The following is a 24,926-nucleotide window of genomic DNA, read 5'->3' as shown; positions in this document are numbered from 1 at the left end:
TTAACATTTTGAACTTGGGAATGTCCAGATATGTGTTGAGGATGGATAAATCCAAAATTGGTCTCCACGTGTTTCCTTTCTTTGGTACTAGAAACAGGCGAGAATAAAATCCTAGGCCCACTTCTGGCAGAGGAACCGTTTGTATGGCCCCTATTTGAAGCAGTAGAGAAATTTGTTTGCGAGCCTCTAGTCTTTGCTGAGGAGGAACGTCCGGCATGCCTTTGAAAGGAGGCAAGGTATGGAAATAAAACTTGTAACCCTGGTGTATGATATCCAATACCCATTTGTCTTGGGTAATCAACATCCAATTTTCCTTGAAGAGTGCTAACCTTCCTCCCAAAGGTGCTGCCAGGCAAGAAGGATCTGGCAACTGAAAAAGTAGGTCATTGGGCCTGTTTACGAAAGGACTGGCCCCTGCCCTCACCGAAGATTGTGCAGGTGAACTCCTGTTCTAGGCCTGAAAGAACTCTGAGCTCTGCCCCTACCACGTCTAGATCTACCCCTAGACTGAGAATCATAAGAAGGATACGTCCACCCCTTAGCAGGCCAATTCCTACTAAACTTGGAGGCTGAACTTGCAAAAATCCTTAACAGCCTGCATAGACTTAGCCTTGTCTTCCATTTTCTTCAAGACTGATTCCACAGGTGAACCAAACAACACATCAGACTGCAAAGGAGCATCCAAAATCCTTGTCTTAACATGGTCAGATAAATTCTGATCCTTTAACCAGGCGTGCCTGCGAAGAACTGAGCCAGTGGCAGCCACCCTAGACGCAGGCCTGCACAGCATCAAAACCACACTGTAATGAATGCTTACCCACTTGTTCAGAGACATGCACCAAATCTTGCAACTCTTTACACTCAATGCCTTCCGCCAGAGCATCCACCTTAGACTTCAATTGAGAAAGAAGAAAGTTTTGATATTTCAACATATGAAACTGGCAATTCAAAGCCCTCATAGCTAAGGTAGAAGATGTATAGACCTTCTTTCCCCATCTATCCAAAGCTCTGGCTTCTTTATCTAGAGGAACCGGATTTTTACAACAGAGGCCTTGACACCCTTAGGTCCCTGACTAATAGTTTCTGGGTCCGCCCTAGGACTCTTATAAAGATATTTATGAGCCTCAGGCACCCTGTAATACCTATCCGGTTTAACAGGAGCAGGAGGAAGAGAATCAGGATTAAGTGAAGCCTCTGCAAACACATCTTCCACAACATCCAGAACAGGGGTATAGCCAAGGGCCTATGCTGGGGTAACAGCAAAAACTCCCTAAGCCTTTTCCTAGAATCAGAGAAGTCCTGACCTTCCCACTTAAAATGTTCCCTCATAGAATGAAGTGTCTCTGAAAAGAAAAATCCTCTGGAGGAGAAGCAGAAGGAGTGGAATCATCTGCATCAGAATCAGAATAAGGAGAATACTCCTGCAAGTCTTCAGCTGAAGACTCTGAAATATCCGAAGCCTGCTCAAAACTTCCCAACTCTGGCTCCACCCTAGGCCTCTTATCAGGAGGGGGCATAGAACCTCTAATCAGAGTAATTAAATCTTCTGCCATTTTAAGCATGTGCTTCTTAGGCACAGACCCTGCTGAACTAGGAGTGACACCAACAGAAGCTGAAACTGGCCTGCCTCTGGGAGAAGCCTTGGAAACAGAAGGAGAAGGCCTAACCACCCTAGGAAGGGAGGGGAGTACAGTAACTTGGGAAGCCCCTTCAGCCTGACCTGCCTCCTGAGAGACCACCTCTTGCAAAATCAAAGTCTCCCCCTGAGACTCCAGAGAAGTCTCCGTCGGAACCACCGGTTCCACTGAAGCCTATAAAGAACCGGCGTCCGGAACGGACGACTCATCTTGCCTGGGTTTAACTGTTTTGTCTTTGCGCTTCTTCGCAGAAGCGGGCGCCGGAGAATCCGACGGCATATTATAATTGCACCGCTTCCCAAAGACCAGCCTAGCACAATCCAACCTTCACTTAATAGTGCGTTTACTGACCTAGCACAAAAGCGACACCCAACAACGTCGTGCTCAGGCCCCAAACAAGGAATACACAAAGAATGATAATCCCTATGCGGTATCTGTTTCCCACAAGAAATACAGTTATTCACTTTTTCTGACATCCGGTAAAACACTGAGGCAAGAAAAAACCAAAATAATCCCCAACGGGGTACTTAGCCAACTTGGATTCGGTCTGAAACTCCGAATTCGAAAAATTTCAGAACGCTGAATGGCACTTGCAACGCTGCTTCTGCATCGGACCACGCGGCAAAAAAGACTGAGGAAATGACGTCAGTCATGCGCTTTTGTACCCTGACGTCCTGATGTCAGTTTTAAGCGCCTTGACCGACGTCAGCCTAATACTTTGGTATTCGGGCCGACAGAGGACAGCGGACTACCCCATATGTAAGGACTGCAGCAATGTGAGATGAAGAACATCTTGGACTTCTTCATGTAGAGGTACAAGCGGCTGAGATCCAAGATGGGTCTCAGGTCCCCTGTTCTTTTCGGCACCAAAAAGAATCTGGAGTAAGTCCCTAATCCGATCTGGTCTGAGGGGACATGCTGGATGGCTCCTTTTTCTAGCAGCTTTGGAACTTCTGAAGCTGAGGAATCCCTTTGATTGGGTGGAACATCTGGGATTCTTTTGATCGGTGGGGGAGGAGAAGAGAAGGGAATGTGATATCCTCCGGAAACTATTTTTAATACCCATTGGTCCTGGGTGATGTCTTGCCAGGCTTCTGGGTATAGTGAAATACGACCCCGACTGGCTCCGGAGACACACAGTCGGGCCTCCCATCAGGAGCGCTGGTAGGGAGAACCACGAAAGGAGTCGTGGTCTCCCTGGTTACACGGGCCTCCTCTGCCTCTAGGGCGGCGTCTACCGGAGTTGCCACCCCCTCCCCTTCCTCTGGAGGGGAAATCACTTTGTGAATCTTGAAAAAACCTCTGAGATTTCTTGAACCACATTTTCCCACTCCTCTGGCCCTTGGGATAAGATCTAGAAGGCATGGAAAAACGGAGTCCCACTGCAGACAGAGTTTTTCCCTCGTGCTCGCACCTAGTGAGTGTCCTTCACCTTGGTTCCGAACAATGAGGAACCATCAAATGGGGCATTGGTGAATGTAGACTTGAAGGTCTCTGCAAAATTACAGAGGCGCATCAGGAGTACCTTCTGAGAGAAACTCTGGAACTCGCTGCCCTACTCGCTCCTTCGGCTGTGTAAGAGATCAGCCTCATGGAGGAGTCAGCAATAGAATTTAGGGTAGACATCTGAGCATTGACTTTCTGAGCCACTGCGTCAGAAAAGGTTCTCTGCAGAGACTCTCCAAGCTCTTTCAGGAGATCTCTTTGGAGCCGTGTAAAATGTGACAAATAATTCAGCGACCGCAGAGTAAAGGCCGCTGAAGAAAGCATACGCTTCCCATACCGGTCCATGGTCCTAGACTCCTTGTTAGGGGGATGGACGGTAGATGAAGTCTCAGCCAGTTCCTTCTTGGTGGCCGCTGTCACCACCATGGCATCTACTGGAACGCCCTTCATGAGAAACTCTATCAGCGGGAGCGGACAGACATTTGTTCGGTCTCCTGGGGACTGGTTCCACAGTGTCAGGGGTTTCCCACACCCTTCGACAAACCAGACCCAGGAGTTCGTCGAAGGGGGGAGAAACCCAGGAGGTGGAGGGTTGAGCCCCAAAGGCCTTCAGGAACACCAACTCCTCCTTGGAGGGGGATTTAGAGGGCCAGTCGCCTCTCTGCTTCAAGATCTCTAGGATATCAGCGAAAGAGATATCCTCAGAGGACGACTTGGCGGGACCTCTCTGATTCCTCGAGGTCAGTGTCCAACGTGAAAGACTCTTCCTGGGAGTCGATGTGCTTCCTCTTGCATTTTCTTTTTCTGGGTGGCTCCTCAGGCAAAAACTCTGAGGGGCCCTCAAAAAGTTGGGGACCACTCATGGAGGTATCCTGAGGCCTTGGGTCACCGCTGTCCAAGGATAGGGGGCGATTAGAGACTGATACCGGAGCTGGAGAGAGTAGAGTGTCGGTGCTGTATGATGCAGCTGGGGACCTGGCCAGCACGCTCCACATGACCTTGAAAGCTGGTCCCACCGGCTCCGAGGTTCAACCAACCGTGGAAGCCCTCGGAGCAGAAGGGACAAGGTCCGAAGCTGAAGCAAGGGTCAGGCTCACCCAAGCCGAAGCACCGAGAGGGAGGCTCGGAGCTGAAGAGCATCTCGAGACTCCCCCCTCGGGTCCGACCAAGGAACCATGAAGTCCTGGACCCCGTGGATGGAGCCGATGGGGTCTGAACTGAGATCGGAGCTGAGAAGCCAGGATGGGCTACTGGAGTCGGCCTAGAAGCATCAGACAGCACCGACAACTCTGGCTCCGAAGGCTGAGATTTGCTCGGAGGATCTATCGACGATGGATGGATGACGGGCTCCAGGGCCGACTGGGCTGGAGCCAAAAACAATTTAGCCGGCACCGGTGATTGGAGCAATCTCTGCACCACTCTATCCACATCCACATCAGAGAGAGAGTCCTGGAGGACCTAGAGGATAATGTAGGAGATCTAGACCTCCTCTCAGAAGGAGACCTGCGAGGAGGAGAAACCAGTCTAAAAACTGGAGACTGGCTCCGAACTAGTATCTCCATCACCAGCTCAGAGAGGCTGGGAGCCAATGTTGTTTCTGTCGATTCACCAACTTCTTTCGGCATCAATGCCAGTGGAGCCGAAGATGCCACAGTAGACTTAGTAACTTTCTCCAGAGGCTCCGATAAGACTGACGGAGCCGGAGAATGTTTTTTTGCTTTGGAGGTTTTGTCTCTTTTAGAGGGAGAGTTCTTAGCATTAGAAGACCTTTTCAGATCTTCCTCGAAGGAGGGTTTCAGTAATCCTTTCAGAATTAGTTTGTTCTTCCTTTCTTGAAGGACAGGAGGGCTGAATGCGTGACAGAACGCTCAAGATTCCTGAAGGTGGACAGCCCCCAAACAATAAACGCACACAGAGTGCCCATCAGTAATCAACAGCTTATATCCACAATTACTACATTTTTTGAAGCCCGAAGGCTTGTGTTCTTTTGTATCCTTGGACATGATCGGCAGGACACTAGCCGCAACTCAATTGACAAACCCGACACCAGCAACAAAGCGCTGGAACTAGACACTAAAACTGCAGACACCACACAAGGACCTCTAACTTAAATGGCCCAGACAGGAAACAAGGGGAGGACTAGGTCCTCTTACTTAAACAGCCCTAGCCCGGAGGGATAGGGTACCAAAACAAACAAACACAGAAGGGTAACAGAACAAATGGACGGAGGACTAGATCCTCTAACTGAAACGGGCCTAGACAGATGGGAAATAGCTAACGGGATACCGAGACAAAGGCCACGAAAAGCCACACAAAAACAGCTTCCACAAACCAAAAACACACACACCTAGCTATGAAAATAGCTTTTGGAGCAACAATTTGGTTAAAGAAGAATAAAGTTATACTTAGCCACAGCCAAGAGTGAGACCACGTCTGAGCTTTACGAGCGGCAAACGAGATCTGGGAAAAGGGAGCAGTGCAGCATGGGATACCTCTTAGCCCAGCCAATTGAAAGACTTCAAGCTAGAGTATGGCAGAGTCGGAGCCGAGGTTCGGCTCCAAACCCACGGGTAAGAATGTAGGCAAGATTGGACTACATAACATCTAATGTTTATATTATAATTCTACATAAAACATGTTTATGTGAGAGAAATGTACCTCTGAAAATAGCCAAAGGGCACTGTTTTAAGGGTTGAATACATTTTTAAACGACCGTTACATAGTGGGGGGATAGTAACATTAGGTGAGTACAAAATATACATTTCTGGCTACACCACTACAATCAACTGACACTGGCTGGCCAGGCTCAGTTTGACTAGGTTAGTAACATATGTCAAGTTATTCCCTAAATTTGGAATACTCACTGAAAAAAAGGAAAACTGCTCGCTGCAAATACATCCTGGCTACCCTGTGTATAGCTGTCAAGCTGACGAAATATAGCAAAACAGTTAACAGTATGACAGGAAGTCCAGATGAATGCTTCATCTCTGAAGAGACACCACAATGACTTTGTGAAAATATGGATTAGTAATATCCACTAGCAGCATAAGGTAATCAATAATCCTAGAGGCCTTGTGACTAGGGGTAGAGACCAGCAACTTAGGGTAGGTCAAAGGAGGTAGTCTCACCAGATGCAGGGTGTTAGGGGATACAAATGGAGTACCAGCATGAGTACCATTCAGCATTTCTGAATGCCAGTATGGAAATGAATTCCAATACCACCTCTGCAGTCAGAAGCGACTGCTTCAGCACTCTGCCTGTGGTCTTAACTTAGTAGCAAGCAGTTTGCTACAGTTAAAAATATATTTTTTTTTTTTGCTTTTTTGCTTTTGCTCTTTACTTTCAGATGAGAGGCAGGCACAAAGGATCTGGCTTTCCTCCTTAAGACACATGTAAGGAGCACCAAACTGGAGAATACACCCTCCACACACTTTATATCTTGCATTAAACTATGAGTTGAAGGTTTTTATACCAGCCAGCTACAACTCTGGTTAAAGCAAAACATTCAGCACTTTTTCATTAAGAAGATATTATTTTTCTCATTCACAGTATACATTACATACAAATATTTCAGGCATAGGCAATAAAACAATGTTATGTATTCACCGTAACGTTCCATCTGTGTTGTCCATTTTCATTCACCATCAATGTATGGGTTCGGATCAGACCCATGGATCCAACTCTGCCACTATTTGCACCTCGTGGAAGCCTACAAACTCTCACACTTCTCTCTACCCATAACACCTCACTCCTATTCCCTCCAGATAATACATATAGCTAGAATAAAAAAAAAAAGACAGTAACAACTATATACAGAGACCATCACTGCAGATCAAACCATATAGTACTTAAGGTGTCCTTTGAAACCTCACTTCTTATCAACGGAGAGGGGGTAGGAGGGTGAGGAGTTGATGGTGAATGAAAATGGATAACACAGATGGAATGTCATGGTGAGTACATAACTTCTTTATCTGATGTTGCCAATTTTCATTCACCATAAATGCATGGGACACAGTCCTCATCTACCTGAGCCCTGGGTGTCCCTAAGGAAGGATGTTCCTAAGAACGGCCAAACCAAAGGTCACTCTTCCCCTCCAGACCAGATTTAATTAGTAGTGACTGATAAAGTTATGTGGGTTTGACCAAGTAACAGCCACACAATATCATACATAGCGGGTCTCGAAAGAAAAACAGTAGAGTTAGCCACAGACCTAGTAGAATGTGCTTTCAGGGGTTTGTGAAGAGGGATATTCAATTTACTGTACACAAATTGTAGATCAATATGTGTGTACATACCTTTAAAAAGCTATCCAAGGGCTTGTACAACTGCATGAATACTGACCATGTGCGAGCCTGACTGCCATTTTGTAGTTAGCTATTGAGATGTAAGCATGTATGTATGTAAGCTCTGTCTGTTAACTAGTTCATTTGTACTTACTGATACTGCTATCCACCCTGTGTCTGTATTGTATTAAAGCATCTGAACAAAACCCCAAGTCTTGTACAAGAGACAAATGAGCGACACAAATGAAAAACATTCTGTAATCCATCTGGCTATGGACACTTTAGTGACAGTTTTTCCCAGTCTCTGATGTGCAAAAGAGATGAAGAGTTGGTCTGACTTTCACAGGTCCTTTGTATGGTGTAAGCAGAATCTTAACTGTCTGTGTACATCAAGTGAATGCAATAAGAGAGGCTCTTGCTGTGAGGGGACAACACTAAGTGCTGTACCACCGTGGCTGACTAAGTGAATGCAATAAATATTCCTAACGTTTGGGAAGAACACAGGGAGGTTTAATGGTCTGGTTAATATTTTATTCTGACACCACCTTTGGCAGAAAGGAAGTGTTGGTACATAAGGAAACCATCATTATGAAAAATTAGATAAGGTGGTTTTGAGGACAAAGCTTGAAGCTCTGATATCCTTTTGGCTGAAGCTACAGCCACAAGAAGTGCTGTCTTCCAAGAATTTCAAATCACATTTGGGTGCAAGTTCGAAGGGAGACTGAGTCAAAGCTTGAAATACAAGAGTTAGATCCCATGGAGGGGGACATGGTCTTTGAAAGGAGGTCTGAGTAAGTGTACCTTTCAAGAATACTTTACAAATTTATGAGGAAGCTAAAGGAGAAGCTTGGAATCCATCATGAAAATTCAAAATTGCTGCTAGTTGAATTTTAACTGTTGATGAACTAGCTCCTTCATCAAGGAGACCAGCTAGAAATGCTAGTACCATGTACATGGGAGATGTAAAAGGGTCTATGAGATGTCATTCAGTCCAATAAACCAAACATTTCCACTTGCTTTTGTACAACTTTCTGGAGGATGACGATAAAACAGAACAGACTCAGGAAGAAAGCACAGGTTGCCTGGTCATTAATGGAACTGGAGAAACCAAACCATGCACTCAGTTTTAGACTTGGTATATCTGGGTGAATTAGTCCTGTCAGGTGGGACAGAAGGTCTGGAGTCTGATCCACAATCCAAGGTGGAAACAGAAGATGAGGCCAAAGAAACAGGAACCATACCTGTTGAGGCCAGTAAGGTGTGTGATGCCCACCACTATCAATATGTGATGTCCCCACGGTGGGCCAATAATCAAGGAGCCTGAATCTTCACCACTGGCACTGAAGAGGGACTTGCACTTGGAATACAAATGGATACACTCAGTATTTCCAGATGCAGACCTCTCTGCATCAAGTACAATAACCCTTAAGAGCACACAGGGAGCACACTCAGCCCAGGGTCTGGATGTCTCTATATCTGTCTTCCTCCAGGTCCCCATCAAGACTCCCCACTGGTACAGCTGTAGGGTTAAGGTCCTCGGCTGAGTGTCCAAAACAAGTCCTCCAGCACCCTCTCTGCAAACCCAGTGCCTCATCCCCCTGCTCCAAGAAGTTTACACACACACACACACACACACACACACACACACACACACACACACACACACACACACACACACACACACCTGGGAAAGGCTGGCACAGATTAACCTATTGTGTCCCCTTCTGCCCAGAGTATAAGGTAGTTATCATCACCACCAGACACTCCACAATCAGCTACACTAACACTCTTAAAGGGTGTCCAATTATACTGTGCAATGTTAATACTAATATAAACGATAGTAGTTGACCAAGACAGCTAGGCCTTATGGAGTGGCCGACACGGTGTCACCAAATAAATGTAAGTACTCTCAAAGGTTAGACATTTTCTACAAGGACCAGCCAAAACAAAAGTTTTAAACATATTTAATAAATAATAAAAGAAGATGAAAATACTGAATATATACTTACAGTAAACCACAGAGTTCAGATCACAGGCAACACTGAAAAGAAAACTGATGGACAGACTCAGATAAATAAAGAAAAACAATATCTAAACTAAGCTTCACTCTATTCCTGACTAATCTAAAAGAATTACTGTTCCCTACTTAAGTTACTTACTACCGCAAGACAAGATGCTGCAGGTGAGGGTCTTTCTAGTCTGGTTTCCAAAAACAGAATACTCAAATGCCCTGAGACTTTTCTTTGTAAGATCTAAAATATAATTTCCAAGAGGGCTGGCAAAATGACCTCATCTTGTCACCTGACTCTAGGTTCTTACACTATTCCTCCTTTGAAGCTGAGACAGGAATCTGGCATAGATGGCTACAATACACATCTAAATGTTTATGGCAGTGCCTGGGGCTTCCCCTCTTTTTATTGAGCTAATGAACAAAGGCTTTTTCCAGACCTAGCGTCTCCAGTCCTATTCAGCACTGCGGGGTGAATTTTAATGATTTAACAGCTCATTTACATTTCCCTTATTTTTCTTAAAGCAAGCTAGCTGGTTAACCGTTGCTGTGCCAGTATCCTCTATTAAAACATATACATTTAATTCAGCTACAATAATACAGGTACATTGATCTTCTTTTCATCAGGGTGCACTTTTGATACATTTCAAAACAAGCAAACCTCACAAATATATTTTCAGCACAAGCATCTGTAAAAATCAGTTTGATATACAAATGACAAAGTTCTAACACATTTGTAACATAAGCATCTTGTATAAATCAGTTTGATATTCAAAGGACATAACATTCTTTACAAAATTCCAGCTGCAATGAAGATTACTGTGCTCATCAATCTGGCTGCTTTATACAGAAACCTGGGATTCAAGGGAGTTGGGAGATAGGCGTATAACAGACCTGGGGGCCAACAGTGAGGAAGAGCATCTCTTGGCGACTCCCCCGTTGGGCAGACTGGGGCAAAGAATCTGCAGCACTTGTTTCGGGGAGATGCAAAGAGATTGCTGGAAGGGTGACCCCCAGCAGTGGATGATCATTTCTGCCACTTCTTGATTGAGGGACCACTCATGAGGTTGAGAGAATGGACCTGCTGAGCTTGTCTGCTATCATACTGAGACTTCCCCAGAATGTGCATTGCCATCAGAAAGCGACTAGAAGCTATCATCCACTGCCACAACCTGAGAGCTTCCTGACACAGGGGGTAAGACTTGGTTCCTACTTGTCTGTTGCTGTAGCAATCTATTGACATGTTGTTCATTTGAATTGCTACTGTTCCCACAGGAAGAGCGTGTTTGGAGTGCCTGCAATGATAGAAGCACTGCCGTCATCTCTAGAACACTGATATGCAGATTGGCCTCTTTGGAGGACTAAGTGCCTTGGACTGTCATTTCTTGGTAATGCCCTCCCACCAAATTTGAGAGATGTCTGTGGTCACTATGGTCTTGGGCTGAAGGTGTATGAATGGTCGGCCTTGTTGGGGCTAGCAAGACTGCATCCACCATAGGAAATAACTTTTGCAAGTCTGTGCCACTATTATTTTTGTGGATATTGGCTGAGTGAAGGACCACTGTGTCAGCAGCATCTACTGTAAAATTTTATGTAATACCATGCTACAGATACTAGAATTATAGCTGCTGACATGAAGCCTCAGGTTTGTAGTACTATTTTGTCTGAGATCCTCATACTATAAATGACTCTGCCGACTTGTTTCCTGATGGCTTGTATGTGTGGGGTTGGGAGTGATGCGATCATGGACTGTGTATCGAAGAATGAGCCTATGCACTCCAGTTTCTGGGTGGGCTGCAGGCTGGACTTCAGATTTACGATGATGCCAAGACCTAAGCAAACTGTCAGTATGTGGTCTCTTGCTTGCACCAATTGATGCCTGGTTGGGACGGTGATGAGCCAGTCATTCAAATATGGGGATACTCTGATTCTTTGCAGCCTGAGGTGTGCTGCTACTACTGCCATGTGCTTGGTAAACACCCTGGGGGCCGTGCTGAAACCAAAGGGCAGCACTCTGAATTGATGATGATTGGCTCCCACACAGAAGAGCAAGAAACTTCTGGACCATCTGTTCATCTTTATGTGGTAGTATGCATCCTGGAGGTCTGTACAGCACATCCAGTCATCATGCCTCAGAAGGGTAGAACAGACTGTACCATAACCATCTAGAACCTGGTGTGTTTGACAGACTTGTTCAATACACTGAGATCCAAAACAGGTCTCCAGTCTCCTGTCTTCTTTGACACTAAAATGAACCTTGAGTAAGTTCTAGACCCTATTTGGTCTGTCAGGAACTCCTGGAAGGCTTTTTTGCAATCAACTGTTGAATTTAAAGGGTTGCATGCTCCCCCTGACTTGGTGGAGTGTCAGGAAGCTTTGTAAGTATTGGGGTGGTAGGGAAACAGGTATGGTATAGCCTCTGGTAATAATCCTCTGCACCCAAGTGTAGTATGTTATTTTCAGTGAGGCGGTTAGGTGCAGGGAAAGATGACCCCAGACTACCTCCAGAGGTAGGCAATTGGGCCTCCTTTCAGGAGCACTGATAGGGCCTGTCAAAGAAAGTATCTCTGGATCCTTTATGCTGTGGGCCTCCTCTGCCATTACCATTTCCCCTTCTGCCCCTGGGAGAACTAATTCCACGTGTGTCTTGGAATGGACCTTGAGATTTTTTTGAACCATATATTGTGAGCTCCCCACAGATTCCTTGAAAAGGTTCTTTGGAGGGGTTCAAAAAATGTACTCCAACAGCAGACAAGGTCTTTCCGTCCTTCTCACACCTGGAAAGTGCATCTTTAACAGTGGATCCCAAAAAGGAGGAGCCGTCAAATGGAGCATTGACGAAAGAAGACTTGAAAAGCTCTGCAAAATCACACAGGTGCACCTAGACATACCTCCTCATGGACATGCCTGAACCTGTCACCCTTGACGCACCTTCCGTTGCAATGGAGATTAGCCTAATGGAAGACTTCACGACAACTAAGGTAGCCAAATGAGGGGGCCACAGATGCTTGGGTTCCTTCAGTTGTGGTTCTTGCCAATGAGTTGGAAAGTTTGTCGAGTAGGTCCCTTTGTAACCTCAAAGTGGGCTAGGTAATTCAGAGATCTAATGGCAAAAGTTTCTGAAGTGTACACATGGTTCCCCAACCTCTCCATTGCCCTAGCCTCTCTATTAGGAGGATGGACAGTTGAACTCCTCCGTGAGTTCCTTTTTCATGGTCACTTTTTTGTGGTCTTTACTCCAAAAATTCTTTTCTACTGGTGGTGCCATAATTTTAAATGGTCTCTTGAGGATGGGTTCAGTCAAGTCAGGTTCCTTCCAAGCCTTCAGACAAATTTGGTCCACCAATTCGTCGGGCAGTGGGGCTATCCAGGAGGTAGATGGGGCCAGTCTTGAAAACTTCCAGATAAACAGACTCTTAGTGAGAAGGGTTGTGGACAGACCAACCACACTTTTGTTTTAGGAGTTCGGAGACATCATCGGGCAGTGATTTGGTAGACCATTCTCCTTCATAGATGTCAGTATAAGTGGTGAGAGACTCTTGGGGTGAGTCTAGGTGTTCCCTCTTACACAGCCTCTTCCTACGAACTTCCTCAGTAGGATGATCTGGGGAAGTGTCAGAAGAGGAAGGAATCCCAGAGTCTGCAGTCTGGAAACTTTGGACTGGCTGTCCCCGTGGTGTGGAGTGGTGATGCTCACGAGACAAAGTCAAAAGAGTGGTTAAGACTGGAGCTGAGGGGTAGGACTCATCTGATCTAAAGGTCCAGAAAATACCCTCAACTACCTCGAACGCTGACCTCCCTGGGGAAGAGACCAACAGAGCAGAGTGAGAAGGTCCCTGGTCGACTAGCACCCTCCCCCTCACAGGCTGTCCACCTGAAGAGGAAGCTGGAGAGACAGCTCTGAAAACCTTGGAGTTGACTGCCCCCCCCCCCCCCACGAACTGACATGAAAGCCCTAGCTCAGAGAGCTATCCCGATCTGAAAAAGTTATAGGTGACTAACTTACAGTCATTGTCGGACCCGAAGAACTCAACTTCCTTAGGTCCGACCCACATGGGCCTGGAACACTCTGATCCAAAACATCTGAAATCAAGTCTTGGGTTAGAAGAGGAGGAATGGACGTTGGCAGAGGTCCCTAATCCGATGAGGAAGGGACTTTAAGGGCACTCCTCTGAAGTTGTTCTGCGACCAGCTCCATCACCATCCTAGCACATTAGCTTTAGTTAGACTTTTCAAAGAGCATCAGGATATGAAGAACAAAGGCCTAAAGCACCTCTCCAGGAAGGCAGAGTGTATCCTAGAAGGCACTAGATCCAATGATGGTAAGTAGACAGTTTGGGGGATGGGTTTCATGTCTGAGGATACAGTATCTGGGGAAACCAATCAGATCCGAAGACTTGCATTGAGCTGGGGAAGTCGGATCTGACCTCGGTAACTTATTTTTCGGTTTCACAGAAGATGGCACATTTTGGTGGAAGTGAAGGGTTGTGCCCCAGTGATGGCTTGAGAGAAAGTTGTAGACAGCAACCTCTTCCTCTCTGTGAGGGGCCGTGGGTTAGATGTCTCAGATATCGCACTACGTATTCAGATGATCTGGTTCTAAGCAGTATGCACACAAAGCATGCCCATCTGAAAAGGGCATTGTGTCTACATTTAACAAACTTCTTAAATCCTCTTTCCGCCAAGTTTAAGATACTGAAAGGAATGAAGTGAAATTAATGTAGCAAATACAGAACCACACACACACACACACACACAAAATAAGGAAAAATTAAGTATTTATAAAGCTGAAGAAAAACCTAAATACGAGTGTGTGTGTGTGTGTGTGTGTGTGTGTGTGTGTGTGTGTGTGTACGTATATATATATATATATATATATATATATATATCCTATATATATATATATATATATATATATATATATATATACACACGTGTATGTATTTATGTAAGTATATATTTTTTAAATAGGGTGTAGAGAGAGAAGGACAGTGAGACAAAAGTTCCCAAAAAGGTTTACAAAAAAATTATTTGTATTTCTGGCAAACAGGAAATAACACAAAAATGGGATAGATATAAGCAATGGAAGAACGAAGGTTAAGCAAAAGAATTTTTACATTTTAAAAGTTGTGTAAATAAATCCTACTATTAGAGCTTGAGAAGAGTCAGCAACCATGTCTTGACGCTACGACCATCAAATAAGACCGGAGGGGAACAGGAGTCCGGCATTATGGGCAGAGAGGAGCTCAAGAGTTTGTAGTCTTCAACCAACTGAAAATAATGGCAGAGTTGGATCAAAGGGTCAGATCCAAACCCATACGTAGGTGGTGAATGGAAAGTGACAACATCAGATTGCCCTTTTAGCCTGCCAATATGCCAAAAAGTGATTTCAAATTATAAGTGTCCAAGTTGTTTTAAAAAAATACATAAACTGATTGCTTTAATATAACCTGGTAGCCTATACCAAGCATCAGCTACTGTTTCAGAAAGCCTATTAGCACAGCTCTCATTCCTATATAGCCTTCTACAAAGGTTGCCTGATGATTCTCTACTGCTCTTTGATAACTCCAAACATTCCCAGAGGTTGTTCTCTAAATGCCCTATATACCTGAATAAGGTCCCCTTTTAAATATCCATATGAGACACCGTAGAAGGTACAGATAGTTTAATCTTTCATAACAACTTAAAAGTTTCAAATCAATGGATGCCCATGGTCTATTTCCATTGAAAACTCTGCAATTTACTCATGTTTGCTTTCCTATAAGGTTTCCATACTGATAATCCAAACTCTAGTTCAGGTCTAATGCAACTTAAATAATGATTTCATCATTTCTGATTTCCTAGACTTTATAAATCTTTTTATACAGCCTATAGTTTTATAACTAGCAGTAACCAACCGGTTGACATCAGGGCCGGCCTTAGCTGAAACGGCGCCCTAGGCGAAGTACTGCTGTGGTGCCCCATAAGCCCCACCCACACCATACTCAAACCACACCCTATTTGAGCCACACCCACATATTGGCCACTCCCACAAACCTCACTCCAGATCTTTCAAGGTTTAAATGCATGAAAAAAACAGTCGTACTGTGAATACACAAGCCTTGTAGTACTAGATTTGCTACATGCATTTTTTTCTGCATTTGTCATGTTAATGCACTAGCTTATACTTCTAAGTGTGCCTTGACTTGTATTTCTTTGTTCTACTTGTGTTTCATAATGCATTTTCTTGCTTTTGCACAGTGGGTGTTCTCCTCGGCCTTCCACTAAAAATTTGTTCTTGACCCAGTGGACTTTCCCAGTAAACAAATGCCAGTAAATAAATAAGGTATAGAAATGATCATTTTAAGCTGATTTCTTAGCATGCTAGACCCTTGAAAGTTTCACAGTAATCAAACAGCAGCAGAGCTTTCAGTCATAGCTTTCTTAATCCTCTTTGCAGTGACTAATTACATAAAAAGAGCCTTTCCCCGTTTTTTTTTGCTTGCAAGCAGCTTTAGAGGGTCTTCTCAAAGATTAGCTGTTCATTTCCACCTCTTTCAGATGCTTACCTTCTTTATTCTCTTTACTTTTTTACTGTGAAATTAAATCAAATTTAAATCAAATGCTGATACCAGCAGCACCCCCCATAGACACAGGCAATAACAGATATGTATCTGTCTCCAATTCACCTAATTATAGGGAGCATTCCTAATTTTTAGGTTTTAAACTTTCTATCTTCTACCCAGTTCCACTTTGAAAGGGTCAGGTACACATTTCCCCTTCATGAAAAATATTCTTCTCCTCGTCGGTGGTTACAATAAGATGGCATTCCAAAAAACTGTAAATAAATTGCTATAAAAGAATATTTTTCATTAAAGCGAAATTTTTGGATTGCAATTTATTTACAGTTTTTGGAATACCATCTTAGCTGCTGCCGCTACCTCTCAACCTGGAAACATCAAAAATCTGGACAAAGCCGCAAGAAAAATAGGTACAAATCTGTAAGCTGATTAGCATAAAATTTGCATACATAATTATGCAACCCCATCCACTCCCATGGAATTGTGGGATACCAACTTTCAAATGCAAACTGAAGAACAGTCAACCTACATATGGCCCAGCCAGTCTTACAACTCCACTGTAAGCAATGACTACTGACTTGTACAACAGAAGAAACCAAATGATTTTAAATCAATTTTTTTTCCTAAGAAGAAACTGCAGAAAACACTCCTCATGCTTTCTCAACATATGAGCCTAACAATGCAGAATTATGAAAATCAATGTTGTAGAAACTTACACTTTTTTCCATACTTTTTAGAAGCAGCTGACTAACTATCAGAAAAACTGCATGCAGTAAAACACTATTTTCCAAAGCTGACATAACCTCTTGTGATAAAATACTCCTAAGTTTCAATAACTTTCCTGAACAAGAAAGTGTTAAAAACAGTTTTTAAATAGGAAGGTTTTTCCTCCAAAGATAAATCTGCCCAGAAAAGGAACAGCACAAGCCAATTAATGGTTTGGGTGTGTGCAAAGTGCCCTGAAGCTTTGGAAGGTGATTGGCCATTACTGCAGAATATAACCCACATAGCTTGGGCTGCTGCAGCAGTGATCAATACAGAACATTCAACGGTGTGAAATCTCTCTTCTGGTTTTGATTATATTAGTTGGAAGGGGTTCAGGAAATCCTTAAACAAGAAAGCAGTGACTGATGCACAGAATACAAATAAGTCAAGAATGAAATAATGTAACAAAAGCATGTGGTAGAATTAGAAACCATCAGCGGCATCTCATCAGAAAACTTGAGTGCCCTGATCAGGGTCCAAAACAATAAGCATCATTAGCTAGTTAGGACCCAGATTCTATATGGGATCTACACAGATCAATTACAGCCACAGGCAACAAGTGCTGATCCTGAAATTGTCAGCCTACACATTTCACTGGGAGTGGGACACAGGCTACCCTGGTCTTAGCTTTCACTTAGTATAGCAATTATGGACACACCCACCATGACCAGGTGGTGATAAAGATGTGAACATACTGCCCTATGCATGATGCCTTCAGGCAAACCCCTCCACCTACTGAGTAACAGTAACAAAAGCAGACAGTGTAGCTTCACTGCTTACACGGGTACATGCAAAGCACATATCAGCATATTTAAGTCCCAAATTTCTTGCCCATTGAATCTTATAAACTCCTAACAGCCCACAATGCATGTTAACAGAAGGTGATGAATAATGAAGCCAAGTTAGTTGATGGCGACCAGAAAGTCACTATCACACAATTCTCTCAACGGTTTGCATAAGTACCTAATACACATAAAGGCTTAACACTTTAAAAACCTAGATGGATCAGTTGCATACCAAACCAACTTATGCTGTTGCTTGCTACCAAATAAAAATTGAGTCATTTATCCAAAGAAAATTAAATGCAACTGCAGCAAATGTCAGTAATTAAAATGCCAGAAAAATCCCAGGAAAAAAAAAGCCAAGATAAGCAATTCTCAAACCGAATTATCTAAATTATTCCTATAAAGGAAATTCTAGCAGAATGATCCAGATGTAGCTATTTTTTTTCTTATACTTATTACACAGACAATGCCTTAAAAGCAAGGGTACAAACAGTATTACAGCTAAACAACATGCTACAGACATACCTCTAAACTGTCCAGATTATTGCAGAATATCCAGCTTTTTATTGCGTCATATTGTGGTCTGTACCTCAAAAAAATTCTGTTTTCTGGCAGTTCTTGAGGATTGAAGTAACTAAATAACACGCATTACAGTTTGACTTCATGTGGTACAGAAAATGCAAATAGAAATCACGTTCCTCTAATGACTTTCTGAGCTGTTAAAAACATTATTTGAAATGCCCCCATTCTCCCTCCAAATTATTTTGGCTCGGTCCAGATTCCTTCCTCTGAGAGACTGAAATGTATGTCTAGAGGTAACCACCAAGGAAACACTATTTTTTAAAATAGCCACACGCCCGCACCTGCACTCTTTATGAAGGAAACTGATCGTTTTAACAGAAAACCATATGCAAGTGTTACCGCAAAAATAAATAAAAAACTGCTGATTAGAACTGTTCGTGATCGCCCTTTATGAAAATATTTGTGGGTTAGGTGACTGTTGAAAGACTAAACTAACAGGTTATAGTTACGCACCGAAAAGAATGATCTAACAGGTAAAATACTGAACAGTAGTAAGGAAACTCACAGGACTGTTAAAATACATTATATTATGCTTTAAAAGTTCACTTGATGGATAAATACAAGATTCAGTGTGTTGTACATAGATATTGCTTGAAAACATTAGCACTGAATGTGTGATGGTGACAGGCCCTTATAGCTCACAACTGAATGGGACAAATCCTTAAATAATAAAAGAGGATTTAAAAGCATTAGTACTTTTAACCTGAAAATGTGATAGAAAATGTGAATATATGTGGGTGTTCTGAGCATGTACGTATAAAGTACATTAATATACACAGTCTAAGCCCTATTCTGACAGGCTAGCACTCTCGCTCAAAGAAGCTGACGACCACTTTAAAGAAAAATTGAAAAAAAAAACGGTAATTACAGGGGCCATGCGGGAATTCGTGGCACCCCATTATTTGGACCTCAAAACTAGTAAATACCGAGGAATTCGGTATAGTTGAGAGTTCAGTGCTGAGAAAAGTTGCGTGTGAGAGGCGCAACAAAAACAGTAGCATCAATCAACTTACCTTAAGGTAAAGCAAACACTTGCTGCAAGTGGTGAAGAAAATAAAATGCCAACATAAATTAAATCCACAGCAGTTGAGAGCCCGCTTGGTGAAGCGAACGAGGCCGCCGATCATCCACACCACGCCACGCCATCCAGTCCCGTCCAGAAAAAATTCGAAGCAAATATCAGCCAATAGATGTGCCCTGCTCTAGCTCGTCATGAAGAAATGAATGAGAGGCGGGCATGAGCTGAATTATATACTGCGTGTCGATTGGCGGTAGCCAAGGAGGATGTCATTAATACATTTCGTCAGTCGTGGGGGGAGGGTGCAATGCTACTGTGTACTAACGGGCGTCTGGGCGCAATGTAAAAATTGAAGAAAGTTTTACTTTTTAACTTTGGTTTGTTTTGAGGATTTGGCGCCCCTTATGAGGCCGGCCTGTACGGCGCCCTAGGCGGTTGCCTAGTTCGCCTATGCCTAAGGCCGGCCCTGGTTGACATGATTAAAACAAAAACTCATAGCTTTATCTACCCATATTAAATGAATTTACAGTCTCAAGCACTGTGTGTTGTATTAAGTATTCACAGCTCACGACCAGAGCAATCACAAGGACCTGGAAACAGATATTGTTTTATAAAAGACTCCTTTATTGCACTTTGTGTCCTCTTCAAATCCAAAAATTAAAAACAGCTTTAACAAAAACGAAAACAAGAAATATTGTCAAGCGCTTTCGCCCGGGCTCTCCCAGGCTTTATCAAGACAACTGTAAGTGGAAAAGCACTTCCTTTATATACCTTTTGCCTATTCCCCTGCTTCCTTAATTGGATTAAGCCCAGGGGTGGAGCAAATTCAGGAGATAATTGCTCCAGGGTCTTTTCCAGCGATAGAAACAATCCAGTTGCCAACCTGCACGATTGTAAAGCAGGGTAACTTCTCTATTTATAATTATACCGAGGTTCAGGTGAACAACTTGTTTTTTGAACTATTTAAAAAGGGTTTCCACTATGTACCTGAGAAACCCATTAACATCCCAAAAACAATTTTGGATTTGAAATTATTCACTAGAAGCATGAATCTAAATATTTACTTTAAAGGTGAGCAGAAAGTGAGCAATCCCCTCCAAAGAGCAAGCACTTTCAACCCACCACTTCACCCTACCTTAAAAGTTTTCGAGGACATGGTAGAAACTGACTTTAGAGGTTTTGCAACAAATAAAATTGAACATAATGCAAAAAATTTCACAAGGGAACATTTTGAAACCATAAAACTCTTCAAAAAGGAGGGAATTAGACCAATGAAACCAGACAAAGGTGGGGGGGTGGTCTTGATGTATAAAAATGAATATGAGGCACACATATCCAACATTTTGCATGACACTGAAAAATACTCAGAAGTTTCTGTGAATGAAAGAAATGTAGCATATGCAAAAATAAAATGCAGGCTTAATGACCATTTGATGCAGGGAGCCTTAAATGAAAAATTATTTAATTATCTTTACGTTCATAAACCATTAACGCCAATTATATTTGGCATTCCAAAGGTTCACAAAGGCCTAGACCCCCTAAAATTTAGACCCATAGTTGCTGGTGCTAAAGGGATCACTGAACCTCTGGGCAAATTTATTGATATTGCCACCAAAAAACTCGTTTCAACAATACAATGTATATGTAAGGATTCATGGGAATTCTTGAAGGGAATAAAAAATGAATTGTTTGACAAGACTAATTATTTAATTACCATAGATATAGTAGATTTATTCCCTAGTATACCCCATACCATTGGTTTAGAATGGTTCAGCAGTATTCTCATTGAAAAATCAGATTTCAGCAGCAGCATAATAAACTTATTAGTGGAATTTATGGAAGTTATTTTAAATAACAACTTCATTATTTTCAATGGAGAAGTATTTAAGCAAAAGAAGGGGGTTGCAATGGGCACACCGTGTGCCACAGCCTATTCGAATTTGGTTTTACACTTTTGGGAAAGCAAATTTATCTTTTCATCAAAGTGGGCAAAAAACATTGCACATTACAAAAGATACCTGGACGATATTTGTATCTTATGGGAAGGTGATAGTATTGAATTTGAAAGATTTATGCAGCATATTAATTCCTCCACCAGTTTCTTAAAATTTACACATAAGATTAATCCTTATGAATTACACTATTTGGACATAACTTTAAGAAGGAACAACATATCTAAACAGTTTGAATCTTCTATTTTCAGAAAAAACACCTATTCAAACATGTTACTACATTTTGAAAGCAACCACCCACTTTTTCAAAAAAGGGGAATTGTAAAAGGCCAATTAATAAGAGCATCAAGAATTTGTAGTACTGACAACCTTTTCCAAAGGGAATGTGGACACCTAAGAGAATTATTTTTGGAGAAGGGTTATCCAAACAATTTATTTGAGGCCCTATGTAATGAAGTTTCTCAGAAAAGGAATACACTTTACCCCCCTCTGCTTGGCGTAACAGAAACACAAGAGATGGTTAAAACAAAAAATAGTGATAAGGTAACCAAACCTTCTTTTTCATACACATATAATAGCAATAATGAAGAAATTGAGAATACGATTAGGAGATTCTGGCCCATACTTTCCATTAATGATGACCTCAGAAAAAGTATTCCCAGTGAACCTCAATTTATTAGAAGAAGGGACCGTAATCTGAAAGAATTATTGGAGAGCGAGGCCCAACCTAATAATATTGTAAACCAACAGATTAGAGGAACTTATAAATGCAATTCCTGTAACCAATGTTGTTTTATATTGAACAATAAGGGTATTTATTTAAAATCAAGAAACATAAATTTATTTCCATCTGGCCATTTTAATTGTAACTCGAAAGGTGTGGTTTACTTAGGATTTTGTCAACATTGTTTATGTTTTTATGTTGGAAAGACTGAAAGAACCTTAAAAAGAAGGGTATATGAGCACATTTATGAAATTAAAAACAAGAAGGAATCGAATGCGTTTTTTAAGCATTCTCTGAAATGCAACAATATGTGCTTAAAATTTTTTGTGTTGGAACAAGCAACTGACAGTGTAAGAGGAGGTGACTGGGAGACATCCCTAGAACATAAAGAACTATTATGGCAGTTGAAATTAAATGCCACAAAACCACCAGGCCTCAATGATGCTATAAGCATTAATAGTGTCTTGAAGTTGCGAAGAGCCAAATTATAATAGAATGTGGTTCACAAGCAGGTTGCAACTGTTTAACATCTATGAAATGGCAGTCACAACATTTATAATAACAAGAGTTTTATAGAGATGGTTTTTCCACCAAATTGTTGTAAATAAGGTTATATGTTTTGTTACACATTTCATTATTTGGCATTATACAAGAATGTATAAATATGAAGCTATCAATGCATTTGTATACATATAGATAGGTTTTTAGGAAGCTTTAGCATTTTTAGGTTAAAGGAAATTTTCTATTCAAGCGACACAATAATATAGAAAGTATTTTTATATACAGATTTTATACAGTTTTTTAAAAAAAGATGTTTGTTTTTTAAAAAAAAAGTATTTACATATATACATATATATTTTTTTCCTTTTTTATCAGACTTAAGAAATAATGTTTACAAAAACATATTTTGAGGTATAGCACAAGCAAGTTTAAGAATACTTCCATAACAATCTAATTTGGTTTACATATAAACAAATAAAAACTGTTTTTAAGGAAGGTATACCATAAAACATTTATTAATTCTAAGGACAACATAATGCTGTTAAAGTTGATGGTAGAAAGTGCAATTATAACATGTTTTTATTGTTATTCCATAGTTATTTCTATATTTATTTTACTAGCTTGTTAGTTTATTTTCAAGGTTTTAAATGTTTTAATCAACACCAAATATTAGAATTTTTTAAAAACAACATCATTTGGTTGTGGTTAAACAGAAATAAAATATAAACATAAATAATAAAAGTTAATTAAGTAATCAAGTCCATCAATCCAATTAAGGAAGCAGGGGAATAGGCAAAAGGTATATAAAGGAAGTGCTTTTCCACTTACAGTTGTCTTGATAAAGCCTGGGAGAGCCCGGGCGAAAGCGCTTGACAATATTTCTTGTTTTCGTTTTTGTTAAAGCTGTTTTTAATTTTTGGATTTGAAGAGGACACAAAGTGCAATAAAGGAGTCTTTTATAAAACAATATCTGTTTCCAGGTCCTTGTGATTGCTCTGGTCGTGAGCTGTGTTTTACTGGTTCATCGTGCTTTTTTATTGACTTGCTGTATTAAGTATTCACCCTTAAATACAGGTCTCTAAAATCTGAAATGCTTAGTTTTTTGTCCGTTTATTGGCATATTCTCCTGTGCCTGAATGGTCAAGTTAGTCGTATTCTTTTGCAAACATACTCTATCTATAACAGGTGTAAATCCAGTTTACCCATTTTCAAGTCATCTGCATACAGACTGAAGAACATCTCAAATGAAAAAAGATAAAAGCATAAATTAAAAGGAGTACACCTCTAATTTTTAATGATTAAATCATCCAATGAAGTTTTACAGCAGTGGTGCACAACCTTTTTGTGGAGAGGGTCACTACACGAATTGTTAATGCATATACGGGCCACCTCAAAACATAGTAAGCCGTTACAAGTTAACAATAGGTACAGGTGACTGGCATTTTTACTTAAGACAGCAGTCATGAAATTGCCTGTTTTCTACATCAACTTTGCAGTTAACTTTATTTTGGCTTGCTGCCATGACTTCTTATAAACTCTTGCAGAAAGTTACTACTGTTTACAGACTATAAGTTATAAACAAGCAAGAATAGTTACTTCCGAGGCTAAAATTAGAGGTGTGTGTGTGTGCAACTGCAGTCAATTAAGTAAGTAAGCACGTGCTGGAAAGTTTGCATGACTGTAAAGGCATAGTATTTTTTCACTTTTTAAAAAAAATTTTGGTTACTCTCTGGGGACCGGATGGCGTTGCGTGGAGGGCCGGATGTTGTGCACCACTGTCCTATAGCTTTTATCATCACACACAAAAATCCAGTGGTGAGGTTAAACATTAAACTTTGGACCATTCAAGAACTTTGCTATTTGCTATACACTCTTTAAACCTACTCCACTATATATTATCACAACAGTTCAGATAAATAGTGTGTAACAGAGAAAGTACACATACCAATTTTTATTTACTTTTGAAACAGTTAAAATTCAAATGAAAAGGAATCTTACTCGAAATCACCATCCCGGTACTTCCCAAATGCCTGCAGGATGACAGTAATTATTGCCATGAGGGGCTTCACAACACAGAACTGGAGGGTTGCCTGAAAGTGAAGCAGAAAAAAGAAAATCAAGTCAGCCTTCCTTGTTTGCCTTCATCATTTTCTACAGTTAACACATCCTTTCTTTTCACTTTCATGTCTCTATAAGACCAGTCCAAAGGGTAACAAATAGAGGGGAAAAAAAAAAAAAAAAGGCAAGTCAAATGCTGTCACACTGAAAAGCAGAAATAAGCAGGGCATGGCCACAGAAACGCCAAACCATCACCATAATAATGAGAGGGCAACTGACAATTTAATACTTCTCTGTACTTTGTATGTGTGTGGATGCATGAACTCACTTGTCTGCGGAATCCCATCAAACTTGCATCTTTCTCATTCATTACCTACTCTGAAGAAATACTTAAATTTACTTTAATATTCCTCAGGAGCCCTTTAAGAATAAAATAACTTGATAGAATCCTAACCGTAAGACAAACAAGTCTATGAACCTATGAAGTGATTAGTTTTAAATTGCAAATCACACAAAAATGCCCAAAACAATTTACATGATATAAAAACAAATCTCAGCAAGAAAAATTTTAAACAGTAATAAAAGTTCAGCTCAATCAATAAATAC

General features: G+C 41.5%; 1 protein-coding gene across 3 annotated transcripts in view; it reads right to left on the bottom strand.

Annotated features, from left to right (window-relative positions):
- Nucleotides 1-24,926, bottom strand: part of TMEM184B (transmembrane protein 184B) — a 1,551,114-nt gene that overhangs the window by 430,674 nt on the left and 1,095,514 nt on the right. For all 3 annotated transcript variants that reach the window (XM_044068425.1, XM_044068435.1, XM_044068443.1), the window contains exon 6: nt 24,261-24,352. In XM_044068425.1, the coding sequence (XP_043924360.1) occupies nt 24,261-24,352 (92 nt within the window). The remainder of the gene's footprint in view (nt 1-24,260; nt 24,353-24,926) is intronic.

Source organism: Protopterus annectens, chromosome 1.part0 (genome assembly GCF_019279795.1).
Source record: "Protopterus annectens isolate FY-2018-M chromosome 1.part0, PAN1.0, whole genome shotgun sequence".
NCBI lineage: Eukaryota > Metazoa > Chordata > Ceratodontiformes > Protopteridae > Protopterus > Protopterus annectens.
The sequence above is the reverse complement of the archived record's forward strand: the minus strand, read 5'-3'. Positions and strand labels throughout refer to the sequence as shown.